We start from the raw sequence: 22,225 nt of genomic DNA on the forward strand, positions 1-22,225 counted from the left end.
GCCTTAAGTGCATCTTTTGTGGCCTAAAACTTTTCCACCAGCTGAATCATGTCCTGGTGAGTCTGAGGGAATTGTTGGGTGGCTGCTTTGAGAGGATATTTAGGCAAGGTGTTTCATGAACCGGTCCAGGAAAACTTTGTCTCATCCACAGAGTTGACTTTTGGCGTCAGCCAATTTTTCCCAAGCCACCTTAGGTGGTTAATTGGACCCGGGGTGCCTGGCCAGCTTGGTATTTCCAGGTCTGAACCATTGTGCGCTGGCAAAGGGGTTGAGCCCTGATCTGCTTAGGATCTCCTCCTTCAAACGGTCATAGTTATTGGCCTCTAATGTCTCCAGATCCTGATAGGCTTGTTACTCTTCTCCTGTGAGATAGGGGCTAGAAGAGCTGACCATGTCATCCGGTCCCATAATCCTCTCTCTGCCACTCTCTCAAATGGCAAGAGATAGGCCTCTGGGTCATCAGCATCAGTCATTTTATTGAGGGTCTCTCTGGCCTTAATAGCGAGTGAGGGAAGAGGGACAGGTTGAATAAAACACCTTAAGTACATTTTCTCCTTATCCTTTTCCCATTAAGTACGTTTCCTTAACTTGCACTGATTTAAGTGCTTAATAAAGTATGGATATCGATGCAAACAGAATTTGTGAGGGTGAATGTTGCTTTCCTCTGGAAAGGAAAACATCAACCAGCTGGCTAGGTGCATAGCTAGCTAGCTACTTAGCTAAACAATGGAAGGTGCACAAGCCATGGCTACAAAGATAGTGGGCTAGCTAGCTACTCTGTAAGTTAGCTTGACGTGCTGGAAAGTAAGAAAGTAATAGAAACAAGTTGAGAAAAGGGTAACTAAAATAAATGTGTTTTAGTCTTTTTGGAATCAATTTGTTTCTCCTGTCTTAAATGTAGAAGTTTTCCTTTGCATCATAATGGATGTATTTCTGTATTTTAAAAGTTATATCTTGAAAACAAATTTTGTCTCTATACTCCAAAAGTTTGGATTTGAAATCAAACATATTTTCATCCATATTGGGTGAACCGTTTAGAAATGACAGCACTTCTTGTACACCCCCCCCACCCCCACCCCCACCCCCACCCCATTTTAGGGGAACAAAAGTATTGGGACAAATTCAATTATATGTGTATTAAAGTAGTCAAATGTATACTGTAGTATTTTGTCCCATATTCTTAGCATGCAATGACTACATCAAGCTTGTGATTCTACACATTTGTTGAATGTTTGTTTTACTTGTGTTTCAGATTATTTTGTGCCCAAGAGAAATGAATGGTAAAAAATGTATTGTGTTATTTTGGAGTCACTTTTATTGTAAATAAGAATAGAATAATGAATAAGAATAGAATAATGAATCCTGACTAATGATGAGTGAGAAAGTTACAGATTCACAAATATCGTACCCCCAAGAGATGGTTCCCTCTCATCATTACAATAACAGGGGAGCTTTGCATTTGTTGGGGTGATATGATATTTATGCCACTGAAACTTTCTCACCTTCTTCCACCATGGTATTGGAGGTCCGCTGGCTGACTCCATGAAGGTTTATGAGTTGTCCCAGCCTCTTTTCCAAACTTCCTCCTCCAGGGTTAGACATGGTTTCACTATTACTCAAAAAGAAAGATGGAAAGAAGTTATTGTTAACTCAATTGCCCAGCATTAACTGCCCCCATTAAACGTCGGGAAGAGTGGGCTGTGCCCGACTACACAAGCGACAATGAGTAAACACACAACAAAAGAGTTCAAATTACAGATGCTTTAACTTGAGCTTTTAATCTTACAGCTTTTAATTGCTAAGCTTTTCAGTGTCTCTGGAGATTTAGTCCACAAAGCCATTTAAGCAAGAGTGTGCTTAAAGATGGCGGCCATCTGTAGTCTCTTGCATCAGTGGCGGCGGGGCTTCACTGGTAACTCTCCTTTTGAGGAGTCTATAGAAGGAGAGACAGTGTAAGTGTAAAGGCGCCCGCATACTAGAAGGTTTGGTTTGCTCCTAGCAGAACTCGTCTAGGCGAAGCGAATGCCTGTGCCTCGCATACTCCCTTAAAACACCTTATAGTTTTTCATGTGAAAAAAGCAATATTACTGTTTGTCCCTCTTGAGACGCCATAGCAACAACATGGCCAGTGTACACTTCCTCAAAATAACGTAAATGAATCAAAGATAAATCAAGAAGAGCTCCTTGTTTTTGCCGAGGAGGTCTTAGTCGCACAATTTACATTAACTAAGATGCTTGGTACAGTATTTCTCAGGTGAAAAAAATGTGCATTAAAACTAGCCATCTCTTGTTGAATTACAAACACTAATGAATTCATACAGTAGTTCATACAGTAGTTTCCCATCCTACTAGGAGTCGTTTTGTTGACCAATCACTGACGAAGGGATGTAGATTTCGCCTAAAAAAAAAAAGATTGTGCGCAAACAGACGGAAAAAACCCTGCCGGAACACAGAAAATGTCACAACATTTCGTCTTAATTTACACAAACTGTTTCGACTGGGAAGCATGCAACAGGCTTCAGCGCCCACACCCCTTTTTCGAGCTGAAAGATGATGGCCAGAGCTTACCCATGATCTTGCACAACGATTTAAGTCAATAAGTAATTATCTTAGCCAAAGTATGATACATTTGGGCTTGAAGTGACGAACCCAAACTGCCCACTTCATGCAAATCCATTTGAATGCAGTGTTTTTTCCTGTGATATGACATACAAATTATTTTCAGCCTACATTTAATTTCAGGGCTGGGTTTTAAATTAATGTTACCACCCACCAGCATGGAATTGTTTATCAATCAGAAACAGCTGCAAAGTTATTCCTCTTTGCAATTGAGATGAGACAAATAGCCTGAGCCATGGAGCAAATTACAATAGAGGGTTCAAATTTATGTTTTTGCACCTCCACTTTTACCCAGAAAATTGTCATAATCCATTGGATAATTTGTCCATTTTGACTTATTTGTTTAGCTGGTCTGTAATAAAAATATACACATGACTATTTTATTAATGTATATTTGAGTGATATGATAGCATTTTGCAAACCTGCTTCCCCAGTCACCCCAAGATGAATGGTGTTGACCACTAACGTTTTGCTTCACAACATGCTCCAATACATTGATAGTTGTAACGTTAGCTAGATGTTGCGGCATGCTCTATCATGAGCAAAGTCATTGTAGCCTATCATTTCACTTCCACTGTGAGAACCATGAGCAAGGGCTGACTTGGCTTTACTGTCCTGCAGCCGAATCCTGCCAGAAGCCTACATACCAAAGGTTGCACAGTGTCCATTACAACGTAGAAAAATGCATACCAGATATCTTTCAATAGTCCATATTACACGAGCTTCATCATATTTTTTAAAACTATTTCTATGGCGGATCTGCAACTGCAATTTATGGAAGATGACAAAAAAATTGGGCGATAACAATAGATGGCAAAGTCAAAGATAGGCCAGTGTGAGGCCATCTGAGGCAAAGTTTACCCTAAATCAATGCTTATGACAAATCCAGTTCCAAAACCAGCCAATCGTTTTAATACGGTGCAGTAAATAACAAATAAAAAATAGCAACATCAGATAACATTAGATTACTAGCTAGCCAGCTAATTAATGTTTGAATCCTAGCTAAGCTACACTGACAGCTGTCAGTGCCCTATTTGTTGATGTTTATCAACTCCAAGTGGAAGTTGCCACACCTAATTCGTGAATATGTATACGTAGCCTTCGTCATTCCTCCCTAGGACAGGAAATTGCGTCAAAACAGTGGCAGGAATTTCCTCTGGGAGGCCCTTTAAAGCGGGAGCGCAGGCATGCTGTGGCCCTCTTCCTAACTGCTCCAATTGAGTGAGATCCAGCCTGCACTCTTGTGCCAGTCAGTTGATTAGGGAATGCCTTGCAGGTGTGCTGATTAGTAATCCTGTGTTGGGTGAGCAGAGCTGTGGTGCTGTCTTCGGTTGGCCTGGTGCTGAAGGGAGTGCAGCTTTCCACAGTGCTGAACTGAATGCCGCTGTCCAGCGTGCTGAAGTGAGCACACCTGTCTCCTGTGCTGAGGTGGGTGGCTTTGTCCATGGTGCTGAACTGGGTATATCTCTTGGCCCATACTGTTCTATATCTTTACTAATGATCGACCACTAGCATTAAACAAAGCCTGTGTGTCTATGTATGTTGATGATTCAACATTATACATGTCAGCAACCACAGCTAGTGAAATACCTGCAACCCTCAACAAAGAGTTGTAGTCAGTTTTGGGAATATGTAGCTAGTAATAAACTAGTCCTGAACATATCTAAAACTAAAAGTATTGTATTTGGTACAAACATTCCCTAACTTCTAGACCTCAGCTGAATTTGGAAATGAATGACACGGCTGTTGAGCAAGTTGAGGAGACTAAATCTCTTGGTGTCACCTTGGACTGTAAACTGTCATGGTCAAGGCATATTGATTTAATTGTTGTAAAGATGGGGAGAGGTCTGTCTGTGATAGAGAAATGCACAGAAATTTTACCACCACAGTTGACCAAACATGTGCTGCATGCCCCAGTTTAGTCTAATCTTTACTATTGCCCGGTGATATGGCCAAGTGCTGCAAAGAAGAACCTAGAAAAGCTACAGCTGGCCCAGAACAGAGCAGCACATCTTGCCCTCATTGTACACAGAAGGCTAATGCCAACAGTATGCATGTCAGTCTCTCTTGGCTCAATTCTTGTTTTTGTGAGAAATATTAATCTGTTGAAAATTCTAAATTGTCTGTATAATCATATTAGATATAGCTCTAACATACTTACCCCACTAGACATGCCACCGGGGGTCTCTTCACTGTCCCCAAGTCCAGAACAAATTCAAGAAAATGTACAGTATTATATAGAGCCATCATTGCATGGAATTCCATTCAATTTCATAAAGCCCAAGTGAACAGCAAAAAACGAACAAAGCAACACCAAACGGCACAACGTCTCTCAAATGTGACCATCTTTTTTTGTGTATGCACTGACATGTACACTATATATACAAAATCATGTGGAAACCACTTCAAATTAGTCGATTAATAATGGTATTTCAGCCACACCCGTTGCTGGCACGTGTATAAAATCGAGCACACAGCCATGCAATCACCATAGACAAACATCGACAGTAGAATGGCCTTGCTGAAGAGCTCAGTGGCTTTCAATGTGGCACCGTCATAGGATGCCACCTTTCCAACAACTCAGTTTGATGGAAATTTGCCCCGGTCAACTTTCCCCCTGTCAACTGTGAGTGCTGTTATTTTGAAGTGAAAAATGTTGAGGAGCAACAAAGGACCAGCCGCGAAGTGGTAGGCCACACACTCTCTCAGAATGGAACCGCCGAGTGCTGTCTGTCCTTGGTTGCAACACTCACTACCGAGTTCCAAACTGCCTCTGGAAGCAACGTCAGCGCAAGAACTGTTCATCGGGAGCTTCATGTAATGGGTTTCCATGGCCGAGCAGCCGCACACAAGCCTAAGATCACCATGCACAATGCCAAGCGTCAGCATGAGTCGTTTAAAGTTCACCATCATTGGACTCTGGAACAGTGGAAATGTGTTCTCTGGAGTGATGAATCACGCTTTACCTTCTGGCAGTCTGACGGACGGATCTGGGTTTGGCGGATACCGGGAGAGGGCTACCTGCCCGAATGCATAGTGCCAACTGTAAAGTTTGGTGGAGGAGGAATAATGATCTGGGGCTGTTTTTCATGGTTCGGGCTAGGCCCCTTAGTTCCAGTGAAGGTAAATTTTAACGCTACAGCATACAATGGCATTCTAGTCGATCATGTGCTTCCAACTTTGTGGCAATGACAATGCCCCCGTGCACAAAGCAAGGTCCATACAGAAATGGTTTGTCGAGATCGGTGTGGAAGAACTTGACTGGCCTGCGCAGAGCCCTGACCTCAACCCAATCAAACACCTTTGGGATGAATTGGGATGCCGACTGCGAGCCAGGCCTAATCGCCCAACATCAGTGCCCAACTTCACTAATGTTCTTGTGGCTGAATAGAAGCAAGTCCCCACAGCAATGTTCCAACTTCTATTGGAAAGACTTTCTAGAACAGTGGAGGCTGTTATAGCAGCAAAGTGGGGACCAACTCCATATTAATGCCCATGATTTTGGAATGAGATGTTTGATGAGCACATGTCCACATACTTTTGGTCATGTAGTGTATGTGTAACTGATGGATGCACACACACACCCCCACATGCACTCTACACACACCCACAAATTATTATTCTTTAGTTGTATTGTTTATTTTGTGTGTGTGATAGTGTTTTTAGTTTTTATATTTATAAGTCTTTATAGTCTTTGCTAATGTAATACATTTATGTAAATTGTAAAGTATTTTTGTTTGTAATGTATTTTTCGTTATGTGTCGGACCCCAGGAAGAAAAGCTTGTGGCCTTGTCCATGGTGCTGAAGGGGGTGTCCTTCAGCCACACATATGCCCATGCCACTCACGGTTTCAGTGTGTTACAAGGTTTTCCAGCTATGCCATTCCTACAAATGTATGACAGCTTGCATATAAATCTTCAATGCTAACAAGGACAATATAATAATGACTGGCAAAATGTGGATCAACAAACATAGATGACAGCCACCAATGTTGAGATGGTTAGAAGCGGTCACCGATTATGTTGTTCACTTACAACACTTCTTACCTTGTTTGTTTGTGCCAGGTGTGTGGGGTTTGTCAAGTATACATGCATTAGGCACTCTTCCCTCAGAGAACTGACATTACTTTATTTTTGCATCATTTATGTAGCTTCAGGGTTAGGATGGAACAGAACAACAGTCCAATGTCCAAACATGAGAAAACCTGGTGCAACTTTTGGCATCCTGCCTTCTGTCAGGGTATCTCTGTATTCAATCCGCGTTGTGGAAGTTCAGCTTTACAGCGTGATTGAAATTTAAAGGCAATGTTCCCGCTTTAGTGGAGATTGCATTCACGGTAAACGCTGCATATGTCGGCTCAATCTAATATTACCTTTGAAATTTCTATTGCGGAATCTGTAATGCTTCAGTTGTACAGATTGACTAGAGCCTTAACAAGTTTAAACTTTGCCTGCGTACCTCCGTTTTTGTGTCAGCTTAACAGATTGTATAGAGCCCTAATAACGTTTAAACTTTGCCTGTGTACCTCAGCTTTTGTGTCAGTTTAACAGATTGACTAGAGCTCTAATGCATTTAAACTTTGCCTGTGTCCTTCAGCTCGTGTCAGCTCTTGTATTGCCTGTAGGCTTTCGAATGAGGTTCTTGAACATGTTGTACCCTTCTCACTCTGTCACTTGCAAAACACGTGGAATACATATGCATTGGAAACGTCCAGTGACATGCCTTTTCTGCAAATGCACTGAAATGCCAACCAGAGATTTCTAACCCTATGATCGTGGTAAATCCTGTGCATTTAATTGTCTTACAATGTAAGTAACTAGCTAAATCAACACATGTTGTATCACTGGTAATGGAGAACCATAACAATGTTAAGCAAATATGTACGTGTTATAATCAACTGCATAAAACCTCCCAGAAAAGTTTGATCAATTATTCAAATAATACCTGGGGCAATGGTAAATAAATGTTAACCATGAGAGTAAATGTTTCCATTATCATCGTTCATTTCAAGTAACGCTTTCAGAAATAGGACAGAAGGATGTATAACAATGGAGGCTTTCCAAATAATTTTATGTATGATCTACACTAAGAGGTGGAGCTTGGATGACAATCTACATAAAGCAGACCATAGTTGCATTCTGGCAGATAACTACTCTCAATACACAAAATCCATTCTACTGTGTATACTTTACTGTGTACTATATGTTTACATTACAAACCACACACCAGCAACCGCGAACCCAATAAGCATTCAAATCAAAAGGCTATACAAAACAATATGCATACCTGATAAATGGAAATTGTCCAAACTTTGTCAAACGTTCATTTCTCAGACGTTTTTGTGAATGGTGTTAGCTGATTACATGTAAATGAAACTGCTGGGAGATTAGACAAATCTAATGAAAGCTGGTCTTTACATGTGACTTGAAGCAAGCTAGTACTGTACAGTTACCTCCAAGGGAGACAGGTTGACTTGGCCTAGTGGGAACAGATAGGACTAATTCATCTCCTACTCAGGGTTTATTGTTCATGCAAAATTACCATACCTCACAGAATATGAAGATTATGTAGACTATTCTCCAGGGATGTATTTTCTTTTCATTGCATGCAAGAGAAAAATAGAGAGGAAATTGCAAGGCTTCTGATAGTAATCATAATGCAAATGTATACATTATAGATTGGTGTGAAAAAATACATGAATAAATGTATCACTTAGGTGTATAGTCAAACAACATATAAAAATAACATTTGATCTTTCATAAAAAAACAATGATTCAAGGAACAACGTGAAGTAGGTCTCTCATTAGCGACATTCCCCCATGGCACAAATGGATCATAAACTCATTGAAATAATGCTGTCGGAATAGTGAATCAGTTTTAGGTCATTCACATGAAAAACAAAAGGAGAGCCGCACACTCTAGGAGCTCAGATGCAACAATTAAGTTATTCATATAACACATCTGATAAAAGATTAACAACCTTGTACAACTCACCCAACTGTGGCCTTCCATGTCATTGCAATGACATCAGAGTGAGTCTCTTGTAGCGAGCAAGATGTCTTTCTTTAAAAATCAACAAACATTGATAATTGTTACTCTCAATACCCTCATGAAAAACATACCTTCTAATTAGGCTGAGAATCTTTTACTTTGCTGACAAATGAGAGGGGAGACCAAACCCTCATAGGAGAATAGGAGTTATTGATGGATGGGCACTAAGCCTAATTAAGAAAAGAAAGAAGTGCTGCATCGTATGTGATATCTAGTGAGTGTATAATTGGTGAAAAGTTATTTTGAGAACTTGGTTTATATTCCAGTTGCAGAGTTTTAACAACCCAGGCATCCTCAAACCCTTACACTGACCAATCACTAGCATGTCTAAACCTAAAATTACCCTATTCTCTTACATGAAGCTATCAGATGCATCAGGCCAGGCATTTTTGATCACTTACTGTACCATGAGTTTTTAGATTTTTCAGAGCATAATAATTGCCCCCGAAGGCATGCATCACTGAACAAAGCAAGATGAGGGACCTCTGTTGCCAGTTTCAGGGCAAACTTACATGATTGTGTACAAAGGAAAATAGAACATGAACAGGGAGAGAGTAGCGAGTCTATCGGTATGGCAACTGTAATCAACAGACAGTAAATGCAGTGAACTGTAATATTTCCGTTTTAAAGCGCATAGTCAGAAACATTTATTGACTACGAAGTGTAAAGGATAATATTGTTCATAAAGTTAGTCTCGTCCAAAACAAAGTTGTGTAAGTGAATTCTTCATGACTTACTTGAGGGTTGGGTTTTGATTCCCGACAATGCTCACTTGCCCATTAAAGGCACCCGCATACTAGATTCAGTTTGCTCCCAGCAGAACTAAGCTAGGCGAAGCGAACATCTGTGCCTCACATAGTCCTTTTAAAAGACCTTCACTTGAAAAATGTGGGAAAAAAGCAACATTACTGTTGAGATGCCATAGCAACAACATAGCCAAACAACTTCCTCAAAATAGTCAGAATTAATAAATCAAGAAATCTGTAATTAATTAATTTTGACTTTTTTGCTGGGGTCTTAGTCACGCAATTTGAAATCTAACTAAAATGTTTGGTGCAGTATTTCTCAGGTGATTTCTTTAGCATGAAAACTAGTCATCTCTCATTGAATGACAACAAACACTTAATTGAAGAATCCCATCCATAGCTCCCACTCCTACTAGGAGTAGTACTGTTGACCAATCATCGAAGAAGGGGTGTAGACTTCGGCTACCGAACTTCGAGTTGCCTCAAGAAAATAATTTGTGCGCTCGAACAGACGAAAAAAAACCTGTTACATACCAAAACGAACAAAAATGGCACAAAATGTCATAATATATACGCAACTTGGTTTGACTGGGAAGCATGTGACAGGCTTAGCACAATACACAGCTGAAATGATTGCGCTCTATCCATTCCTTCTTCAGAGCACACAGACAGTGAGGCAGACCTGCCCATCAGGACATTGGATCTGACTTTGATAACATAAAACGATTAATTGCAACAACAACAAAAAATGACAAAAAAAAATAAACACCTTAGCTAGATATAAAATTGCACGACTAAAACCTCGGCAAAACATGTCAAAATTAATTTCAGATATCTTGAGTTATATTAGATTTATTATTACTATTTTGAGGAAGTAATACTGTCTTTGTTGTACGGTGTCTCCTTGGGGTCAAAAATCAGTAACAGCCACATCGAACAACACTCGAAAGAAACTGAAATCTCTTTTTTCTTAATGAGCAACAGAGAAACACATGCAGAGTCAGTGTGTTCAGTCACTCTTTAAGAGGTTTGTTTATGTGGCCTCCAAGAATCTAATTCACAATACATACTGACCACACCTCTGTCAAACATAATTAATGATTGCTGGCAAAAGGTTAATATCCACCCAGCAGAAAATGAATCAACAGTGTATTAATGAGCCCATTACCAACAATGATGGATCAAGAAATTAGTCTCCTTTAGGAGGAGGAGCATGTCGGATGCAGAGAGATATTGATTGGAAAAATAATGCTTCTTTATATAGACAACACTTTGTCCTGCTGGCATCAGAAGGGTGATCCCAGACAATACAGGCCTCCATGCACTGTAAATAATGTTGTAATTGATACTCGGGGAGACGAGGATGAAAAACAAGCTCACCCCTTCCCCTCCTCTACAACAGCAGTTTACTTATTTAGATCCCCCCCACTCCTACAGTGGTCGCTAGATAATAAACGTTCCATGGCTCTAGACAACAGTTTACTTATTTAGACCCCCCCCCCCCCCCCCCCCCACTCCTACAGTGGTCGCTAGATAATAAACGTTCCATGGCTCTAGACAACAGTTTACTTATTTAGAACCCCCCCCCCCCCCCCCCCCCACTCCTACAGTGGTCGCTAGATAATAAACGTTCCATGGCTCTGGACAACAGTTTACTTATTTAGATCCCCCCCACTCCTACAGTGGTCGCTAGATAATAAACGTTCCATGGCTCTAGACAACAGTTTACTTATTTAGACCCCCCCCCCCCCACACTCCTACAGTGGTCGCTAGATAATAAACGGTCCATGGCTCTAGACAACAGTTTACTTATTTAGACCCCCCCCCCCACTCCTACAGTGGTCGCTAGATAATAAACGGTCCATGGCTCTAGACAACAGTTTACTTATTTAGATCCCCCCCACTCCTACAGTGGTCGCTAGATAATTAACGTTCCATGGCTCTAGACAACAGTTTACTTATTTAGACCCCCCCCCCCCCACTCCTACAGTGGTCGCTAGATAATAAACGGTCCATGGCTCTAGACAACAGTTTACTTATTTAGATCCCCCCCACTCCTACAGTGATAGCTAGATCATAAACGTTCCATGGCTCTAGACAACAGTTTACTTATTTAGATCCCCCCCACTCCTACAGTGATAGCTAGATCATAAACGTTCCATAGCTCTAGACAAGATCAGTTTAGGTCATGTAAATGATATGCTGGATCCTGTTGAGATGCATTCTATTGTACTTTACAGGAATTGTTTGTTTCCATTTGAGATTACGTTTCGCTTTTAGCCAGTCAGAGTAAGATTGGACTGCAATGTAGCTAACTAGAATTATTCTTTCTAGACATGGTAAACTACTGCACTGTGTTAAAAAGGACCCTTTCTCCTAACATATTTCATGACAAAATCCTGTTTTTAAAAGGCCCAATCTTGAATAACAAAACAAAATGATGTAACAATTTCACTAGAGAGAGAGAGAGTAAGGGCTAGATTCAATCCGGAATGTGGAAGTAGCGCGCTACAGCACGATTGAAATTTAAAGGCAATGTTCCCACGTTGCCAGAGGGTGTTTCTCAATATGCATACTACAACATGCATCCACACTCTCATGCTCCGAGTGCATTCTCTGACGACGTTCTCTTGAATGCGTTCTTGTGAGGACGAGAGTCCTCCCGGGTGGCGCAGTGGTCTAGGGCACTGCATCGCAGTGCTAGCTGCGCTAGCTGCGCCACCAGAGTCTCTGGGTTCGCGCCCAGGCTGGGCTGGGTTCGCCCAGGCTCTGTCGCAGCCGGCCGCAACCGGGAGGTCCGTGGGGCGACGCACAATTGGCATAGCGTCGTCCGGGTTAGGGAATGTTAGGGAGGGTTTGGCCGGTAGGGATATCCTTGTCTCAGTATGTAATGAAATGTAAAATGTAATAAAATGTATGCACTCTACTGTAAGTCGCTGGATAAGAGCGTCTGCTAAATGACTAAAATGTAAAAATGTAAAATGAAAGTGTGGAGAACGCATAAAACATAACATTAGAGAAGCACTCACACTCCCCCTACTGTATTACCTCAGGCTAGACCTCCCCATTCACTGAACCTTCTTCTAGCCAGGACAATGGACAACAAAAGACTAAACAACATATACACAAAGCAACCGTTTACCTTCATGACTGTCTGTTAGCTGTATGTGAATCATAATAATGTAGCTAACCAGATAGTTTAAAAGGCAAAATGACCTAAAACTAATATTATACAAGGTAGATGTAAATTCTTTGTGAGTAGCTAGTTAACAATTCTTCGTGGCTAGCTACTGTAACAGTAGTAGCTAGCCAGTTAGCCCTATTGACTTATTATGGGCTTGCGATCAACGGTACGTAGGCAGGTAAACATGCAAAACTGAACATAGCATGTATTCATTAACGTATCAAGATAAAATATTGTAGTCAGGCAACATATGAGATGTGAATAGGCAACATTTCATTTCAAAGTCAGAGTGTATTTTCTCTCGCTTCAACTCAAATAATGGCCGCCATTGATTTCAATAACATTTTGGTCCTTTTTTAAGTGGCTGCGTCATATTTCTTTGCATACTTTCCGTTAAAGCTTGCATCGAGGCATGATTCAAAATATATACAAACAGAGTACGTATTCGAGAAGTGCTCTCCGTGCTCCGTTTCAAATACTTTGGATTTGGACACATACTCCGACCCTCCCGTGCTCCAATTTGCATGCTCAGAGCACGATAGTGTGCATTTTGAGTAACACTCAGAGACAGCATTCATGGTAAAAGCTGCATACAGAATGTTGTCAGAAATTACCTTTACATTTCAATTGCACTATAACTCGGATCTTCCACGATCCGGATTGTATCCAGCCCTTAGTTTATCGTTTTTCCAATGGTAGATTTGCATCATTGTTGTTTATGTTCATGCCTTAATGTGCTTCTCCGTCATTCTACGAGCTAGGCTATGTGTATAAAGAGCTTTTTTCATTGGACAGTAGGCTACTGTGAAGTACCTCGGATGCCACTTGCGAGGAAATTATGCATGGTCTCTTTTATCTCCTTACAGGTATTGAGTGACAGACATTAATTTGTACATTCGGGAAGCATGATGACGGCGAAACAATAGTGGTTGTGATGAGTGGGCGAGGCTCCTCTCGTTGTCTAAGTAGAGCTACTCTCTCCTCTGTCTCCTCACACCACCACCGTAATGAGCCAAAAGCACCCCACGATCCCCATAGGGAGAAACATGTGGAGGACAGCTTTGCATGCCTTTCATACAATGAAACTCTCACAAGGTGTATCAAAGCACTACACTACTCCACCAACTGAGGACTGTACTTTGGTACACAAAGAGAAGATGCGTACATGCTTTGTATACATTTTTATCTGTTTTCATGACACGTTAGGTATCTTTGTCTTTCCACGCGGCATCTCTGAACAATGTTTGAAGGGAATTTAGGTTTTAATTGGTAAAACAACTATGAATTTGAGTCCATCAGGGCATACAGATGTTGGATCTTACTTTGATCACCCTGTTGCATGATAACTTTCTTGAAAATCAGGACATTTAAAACTTCCCTACAAAAATGTAATTGTTGCTGCAGGATTATTATCCTGCTGTTGAAAAATGGCTCAAATTAAAATCCTACATCTGTATGTACTTCTACATATACCAAAGTTGTTTCCACTTTGTCAAATCCAGTGGTAGATTTTTTTATTACATTTGGTTTTACTGAGAAACCGAGGAGGTGTTTCCTAAAAGTATGATTGATATTGTGTGTTTATAATGTCACCTTCTTCTCCCCCCTTTTTTCTCTCAGCCCTCTTGTTTAATCTCTTAGTTGTGCAGCCCTAGTTTCTCAAGCACACTGACTCAGCAGAAAAAAATTGCCTTAATAGCATGGACCCTAATTAAAAGGAAAGAACTTCTCCAAGCAATATCTGAAAGTTTGCTACATATTTAAAATGGAAAATGTTTAAAAGAGTTGCCAGAAAAAGAATTGCTTTTGTGTGCAGTATAGTGATTAGCTAGTTAGAATATTTTGTTTGTGTTTATTTGGCAAATGGAAAGTATTATTTTTGCAAGAAATCCCATTTCTCCACCTCTAAGCATATGCATTCAATGCAGTTTCTTCATCAGAGTAAAACAAACACACTATTAAAACAGGCAGCAGAATCCCATTCAAATTTGATGATTTGATGCAACCTACCATTTTCCCCAAAGTAGTCAAACTATAAACAATCTTATTTATGACCCCGCATTTCTGTTCTAAACTGAACAGAGAGAGTAGTGCTAGACAGAAAGAATCATGTGAGGAATGAGAGAGTGTGCTCCGGGGACGGAGAGAGAGACAGAGGTTCAGAGGAAGACACCAGGGGATATCTGCACAGAGAAGCCTCAGTGGAGTGACTGGTGTGACTGGGAAACTGAGGCTCTGAGGTACGTGTTCATGCTCAGTGCTAGAACGGGTAGTATAGTTCTTACCTTGATTGAATCAATTGCTCTGTGTAACTAGCTGCTGCACCCAGCCTCCCCTGGGTGACAGGGAGGCCGGCAGAGAGTGAACCAATCCAGCCTGTCATGGCCGACCAGAAAACAGGGAAGATTAACAGTGTAATGCATCATAGCTGTGGGCGACCATTGATGTGTAGAAGACTGTATTTATTGACTCATTGACTGTATTGATTGTCTCAATTGATGAAAAGTCCAGAGACAGTAGTAAGACAGCAGACAGAAGCACACCAAGCTATGCAAAAAGGATGACGGTTCTTATTTCATGGAGTGAAACATAAAGTAACATTTATAGAAAAGCAGAAAAGGACTGTAAAACTCTGTTATTATAATCCGTGCCAAGTATACAAACCTGGATGAAGATGAGCACAAGTGGGTTGCAATGCGATGATGTACATAATGTTTCCTCAACAGGCAGACATATTCCAGTCAGATACATGATACTCTCAAACAATATGGGTGATTTACTGGGTAAACCTGTGCATAATAACATTTTGTCTGAAGCAAATCCTCAATTTGACATTGACAATGATCTTCCAGGTTTACTTAATTAACCCATTTATCTCTTAATGACAGAAGACTGCGTGGCACCAGATGTTTGTTAACACCCTTCTGTTGGGTCCTCCTCTGTTGTTCTTCACCTCATCGACTTAACAATAACAGGAGAACCCCATTGGCTCGCAAATCTCACTGCACATTTTTTCCCGTCGTAGTTCTGTCACATTTATCATATAATAGCTCTATATAAAATAGTTTTTAGAATAGTTTTTCTCCATTTATAATATACTTTGTGCACACCTCAAAATACTGTTACTTCAGATTACTGGGCATAGGATACTTTGCATGGGTGTGACATTTACAGTAATCCCTTGTGTGTGAGAAATACATTTTAGTTGATACACCATAGCCAATTCCAGCTTCACAAATGATGATATACAGAAAATATTTGAAATATATGTACTGTACATTCGTTTAAAACATGTTACCTACGAGTGCAGGTCAACAAAAATATTGATTCTGAGGAAATTAAAGCTATGCTTTGTTAAACTTGGATTAACAAAAAAGGGATTGTCTCCATTTATAATACATACACGGACAACCTCAAATACGACATGAGTGTCACGTCAAGGGATAATTCTACTGTAAGATTCATTTCTTTTCTTTTATCTCTACAGAGTGTTGAAATAAATCATCCAGAATACTTCATGGCCTCAGTCATCTGGGTAGTATGACTGTTTTGTACTGTGCGCTGGTGGGTGTGGGTGAAAGGGCAACAAACTGCATGAAAAGTAAAGGGAGAAGAAGCAGGCAGAATACACCCTTAGGGCTCAGGAGGTAAGGACACTTAACTTATCGCATGCATGCATCGTCATAGTCGACATGATTCATATATCAGCTCTATGTTTTTAAAACAAAAGGAATAAAATCCTCTCCTCTTCACAAATATAAATATAATTTTATGTATAGTATGTACAATAATGTTTTAGTTTTGAGGGAGAGAATAGAAGCATATCGGTAAACTCTTTTTTCCTATGGATACAGACACTTTCTCAAAGACAGCCATGATTGATTGACGTACTCAAGCACTCTCTCAGAGGATGAAGCGGTAGGGACAGACAGTAGATGTGTTATTGAGAAAGGCTGGTGGTGTAGCTGTGGCTGTGACGTGGGGCAACAGTCTGTTAGTTCTGAGAGCCCCGAGAGTCACTGCCCTCTTCCAGCTCCCACTCAAAGTTCTGGCCAGTCATTTGGTAGAACATCATGTTAAAGGGTTTGAAGAATTTGTGCAGTCGGCGGATAACGTCCGGGTCAATTTTAGGGTGAGTTCTCCCTTTAGATTTGCCAAGACATCTCGGGGTGCTGCTGTCCTCTGGCTTCTTGAGACAAGGAAATCCCTTCGTTTTGTTGAAGTAAAAGTGTTTATCCGTGACGATCCGCTTGAGTCCCAGAAAGTCCTGTACCTTGCCCATCTCGCCAGCGGGATCAACAATAAGCCTCTCTCCACTGACGAAGTGCATCTGGGCGAGAGGGAAGTACTGCATCCACGTCTCCAAGTGGAGCGCGTAGATCCCTATACGTAGAGCACTCCACGACGCATCTATTAGGCCCAGCGTCCGGTTCTTAAATGCCAAAACCTCAAAGGTTGGGATCTCAGGTTTTTTGGACAAAGTCTGTGTGTAGTCTGAAATGGCCCTGGTGACAGGGTTGCGGACCACAATGATTAACTTGATGTCCCTGGCCATCGTGTGGATGCGTTTTGGGGCGTGGCTAGTCACAAAGTAGCTGGGTGTCTTCTCCATGGTGATTTGTCCCTCCAGCGTCGAAGGCATCAGATCTCTGTGAACACAAAGCCGCAGTTACCTCAGCTCTGTTAATACTGAACTCTCTGCACCTACTGCAACACAAATGAGGTACTCAAGGACAGGGTACAAGCAAATTTGGTATTTATGGAGCAATAAATAATTTGAAATTACAAGTGAAAATAACTGCTATTATCACTGGACATTATGTAGCGAGGAGAAACATACAGCTTATTTCATCCGTGGAGTAATATGTGCGAGATAAAATAAACAGAAGACGTAACGGCAAGTGAGCAAGTATGCTCATTGCCTAATTGGCTCCATCTGTGTTACTCCAGGAGCTGTTTTGGAACTTTAATAATGAGTTCACTGCATATCATTAATACTGCTGGTGCCTGGGGTATTGTTTTGTCATACATTTATTCTATGTGCTCCACACTGTGTGCCTGCCTTGAGTTTCATTCCTTAGCATTCACTTACACTTCTGCGTTGTGTGCAACACACTTATTCCTGTTCTTTCTTAAGGTTAGAGGCTGTTCATTGAAGGGAATAGTGATTAATTATACGATTCTTTGTGATCATTTGGAGTAGAACAGAAATGCCCCTGCCTTGGGAGATTTATCTCAGGGATAACAGGAAACCATTTGCCAGTGCCGCAAATATTATGTTCAACTTTGTCTCTGGGACTAAGTTGGGGGATACATCAATGTGGAAGCAAATGTAATTCATACATACGAAAGAGAGATTAGTTCCTACAGTTTCTCTTTATTCCTCTATGGATAATTAGGCATTAAGTGTACCTCCAGCAAATCAATATTAAATGTTTACATTGTTTTTCATTGCAATCCATGTTCTATTTGTTTAGACATGATTACGGTCTAAATTGGCCATATTAAAAGCTGTGAATGGTATAGCCTTTATATACTTACACCAAATAGAAACATGAAATGCAATACAAGTTTATGAACACTGTACTAAATGCTATTGATTTGATAATGTTTTACAATCTCCTTGCTGTATAAAAGTAATTATATTCTTAGTCATGCTATATTTTCTTTGAACTTGTGAAATCTACATCTCATAATTATTCAATTCCTTCAAAATAAATGATTCCACTTTCACAGATACGGAGAGTACAATGTTTTCTCAATTTAGATTGTCATCAGCATAGACCTAAGATGGTACAATATAGCCACATCAATCGTTTGCATCCCGGACACATTCTATATGAACTGTTCTCTTTGCAAAGAATCCAATTTACTGGGAGAAACAAATCAAGTGTTATGTATATACATATTGACTCCCCTCACACCACATGCACACACACATGGACACTGGCCCTCAAGTCTCACAAGTGGTCTGGTAATGTCATTTCTGTAACAGTATTGCACTCCCGATGGGTAATTTCCCCCTGGATTCTGTTTGGCTCAAGATACTATAGAGGCTGTGGCTATTTCTTAGGCTGTAATGGGATTTAAAACATACCTACAGATTGCATAGTGACTGGAAGGAGTATTAGTTTTCATTACATTCCATCAATGTTCCACACTTCCTCAGTGGGGTAATGAATGGCTAAAGATTGTTTTTCTCCCTTCAAGGTCTTCAGCTGATGGCTATTTAAAGTAAAGTCTAAAGCATGTTAGATGGTAGCGAGGGTGTGCCATCACTGTGTATGAGAACTAAAGCACAGAGAGAGGAAACTCAATAAAACGCAACACAATGAATCGCCTTGAAACAACATATGCACGGCACATCCTATATAGAACCATAAGCACAAAATAGCATGCCTCGACAGTAACGAGTCATGCCTCTTTGACGCAAACATCCCATTGACAGAACAGATAAATGATTCTCAAGGTTACCTCTTCTATATAAGTCAGCCACATAATACGCTACTGTCCTCATCAGGCTTAATTTAAAAAAAAAATGGAGGTTGAACAAGCGCGCGATACCTTCATCTCTGATTGAGGTCGAACTCATTTTGATTGAGAATGAATCAGTCATGGATCGTGTACATCGGAAATGTCAGTGGAACAGAGAGGCGGAACAGAAATCACAATGCTGATAAACAAGCTAATTTCCCTGCATGCGCCAGGCAGATGACTCCTCTGGCCTTGCACTCTGGCGGAACTGAAGTAAACAAGAGCAGAGTTAACTCTCATTTCTCTACGCATCAGCTGTTGAGCTCAACGTGGGTCATTCAGGTGGGTAAGTAAATAAAACACAGAACGCTAAAGAGGCCCGGCGAACCATCTGCTGTTTACTCAGTCAGACCACATAACACATCTCTTAACATTTACCTCTGTACCATAACGGCAGATCCTCTAATTTATACACCAAGGGCTGGATTCAATCCGTATCGTTAATGTTCAGCGTTATAGCGCGCTTGAAATGTAAATGTAATATCTGATTGAGCCAACATATGCAGCGTTTATCGTGAATGCAGTCTCCGCTAACGCGGGAACATTGTCTTTGCATGACAATAGGGCTACAATGCGGAACTTCGGCAATACGGATTGAATCCAGTCCTATCTAACATAAGTATAAGGACTTCACTTTTCCTGAAAGACAGTGAGTCACTCACGTCCTGCTCCTGACGCATGTGGGGATGCAGTGGTTATATGACAGAGTACAGTACATGGTGGTCGTGCTTGTATCAACTTAGACAGGAGAAAAAAACTATGACTACTATATATTATGACAACAAAGCTGCAGTTCTCAATATGAGAGGGTAGAAAAGGTCATTTCAATAAGTACTTTGAAAGCATGCTGTTCTGAAGTAGTACATTGTAAACAGGAAAAAGTTTTTTTTTTAAATGCATTTTCATTTGCTGCTTTGAAGTTAAAAGCAATTGAATTGCTTCTCTTCATGATTTCTAATATACAGAGGAAAAAAAGAGGATGACGGCACTGATCATTTCTGTCAGGTGTTTCAAACTCATGCAAATGCAATGTCCTTTGAATCCTCCAACCAATGGAGAGCTACAGATGTTGGCCCAGACAAACACCTATTGAAATATAGTTGCTTCGCCAGGTTGGGTGCCACTATCTGTGCACTGTGAACTAGGTATAAGTTCACCCCACCGACCATCATAGCTTCAAACCATTTCACATAGAGACAAAATGAATGCTAAATTCACACGTCTGGAGCAGTTACAAAAGATTCAGGAAATGCATATTTCCTTTCAATACGCAGACTACCAACAGTGCCATTTCATGACCATCTCTTAAACGCCTACTGAGGAAGTATTCTGCTACACTCACTATGAGTGGGCTCTGGGACATGCCCATGTATTTTCCTGAATGAATATGTTTCATTACGCCCTGTCAAAACCATTAAAGAAGAAAATGTTGAGGCATGACGAGTTGGGGAAAATATTCATTTGCATCCCAGACACTAATAAGGCCAAGCTGTTTCTTGGCGTATAGAAAACATTGCTGCTGAGAGGCTTGGTCATTTCTAATAAAACACTGGCATAGTAATAAAAGCTGCTCCAATCTCTCATTTGGCTTCATCGTGGCACTGGTACTGAATCGAACTCACAAAGCCATGTCATGTCAATGGCATTTGTACATTCCCTGAGCAGTCGACACACTGTGGGTCCTATCCAGGGAGAAAACAACATTTGTTTTTTTCTTGTGAGGAATACTGTAAATGGACTTATTCTGTCTTTGTTGGTGGATGAAGGCATTCTTTTGAGAAGAAAAGCGGGGGCATGTTGCAGCTGTTTTCTGGCACACTTCCATCTCTCAGCTTTGGAATTTTACTTGGTACATGTAATGAGCACAACATTGGTGTACAATTTGCTGGTGAGAAAAGAGGGAGAGGTGAGTTTTTAATTAAAACCTAACACAGCCTCCCCGCTGTAAATAAGCCCATTATACTGCAGAAGAACTGTGTGCTTCAATGGAACAGTTAAGGAGAGAACTGACAGCTGGTCCTGATCAAAACCTTTTCCCGCTCTCTTCTTGAGATCCCCTGAAGACCATTCCACTTCCAACAGTGGGGGAGCCAGGCACTTTCTCTACCCACAACAGCAGACTGCTGCGTTGAGATCTGAAGCAATGTTCACACTCTCTTTGGACATAGAACATCATGAAATAAAACAAAGGCAAGGGAAAAAACTTTATGGATCCTTGGAACATCATAATAAACTGCATGATTAGGCCATCATTATTAAACATTGGCCAGTCAATTAGCCTATTTTTTACAAGATTAAAGCCAGAGGAGGAGAATAGGAGCAATCGCATTTCAAGGATTCCAAAGATATTATCGGCAGCTTTCAAGTTCATTTTCTGTGTCACTCTTTTAAGTTCTGTGGCTTAGATCAGAACCGAAACCGTACTCTGCAGATCCATCCCTAAGAGAAAAATATTTTCAAACATTACTGTTTTTATCAGCACTCAAATACACAGGTCTACAATACTAAATGCCCCTCATTTGAATATATATGTTGTTATTTCTAAATGTTCCTCACTTGGGTTTGTTTATGTGCATTTGGATGAACTGATGAGAGTGCTTCAGGCTACACACATACAATTTGCTCACAATAGCCCTTATATTATACGATTGGTGTTGCAATTACAACAACAAGCAGATGTGATGGCCTGTAATTCTGCTTCAGAGCACCACAGTGAATAGACAAGTACAAATTATCAGTCACCCTCATTGTCTCTCAATGTCATTTATTTACCTTACCCAAACACAGTCAAGAATATATTGGAATAAAATAAAAGTCCAAACAGTAATTGCTGGTCACACCTGAGTATGTCAGAAGCAAAGAGTGAAATGTGTATCCAGGGCATTTTTGCAGATCTGGTTCAGTTATGCAGAACCAATTAACAATATGACAGATTGAACTTGATAGATTTCCTATCCTGCATGGGAAAAACAGCTAGGAACTCTCATCTGGCCACTTAGGAGATTTGGCTGCAGCTGACCATGGATGGAAGAATCTCCACACATCTCTCTCATACTAAGGCCTTTGCATGAGTGACGAGTGAAGGACATC

At 40.7% G+C, this 22,225-nt stretch overlaps 1 protein-coding gene across 1 annotated transcript in view; it reads right to left on the minus strand.

Annotated features, from left to right (window-relative positions):
- Window positions 1–15,042: 15,042 nt before the first annotated feature.
- The window catches only part of LOC129830370 (heparan sulfate glucosamine 3-O-sulfotransferase 4-like), a 97,625-nt gene continuing 90,442 nt past the window's right edge, over window positions 15,043–22,225 (minus strand). The window contains exon 2 of the mRNA XM_055892900.1: window positions 15,043–17,250. Coding sequence (XP_055748875.1) covers window positions 16,596–17,250 — 655 coding nt within the window. The 3' untranslated portion in view covers window positions 15,043–16,595. The remainder of the gene's footprint in view (window positions 17,251–22,225) is intronic.

This window comes from Salvelinus fontinalis, chromosome 2 (genome assembly GCF_029448725.1).
Source record: "Salvelinus fontinalis isolate EN_2023a chromosome 2, ASM2944872v1, whole genome shotgun sequence".
Classification (NCBI taxonomy): Eukaryota; Metazoa; Chordata; class Actinopteri; order Salmoniformes; family Salmonidae; genus Salvelinus; species Salvelinus fontinalis.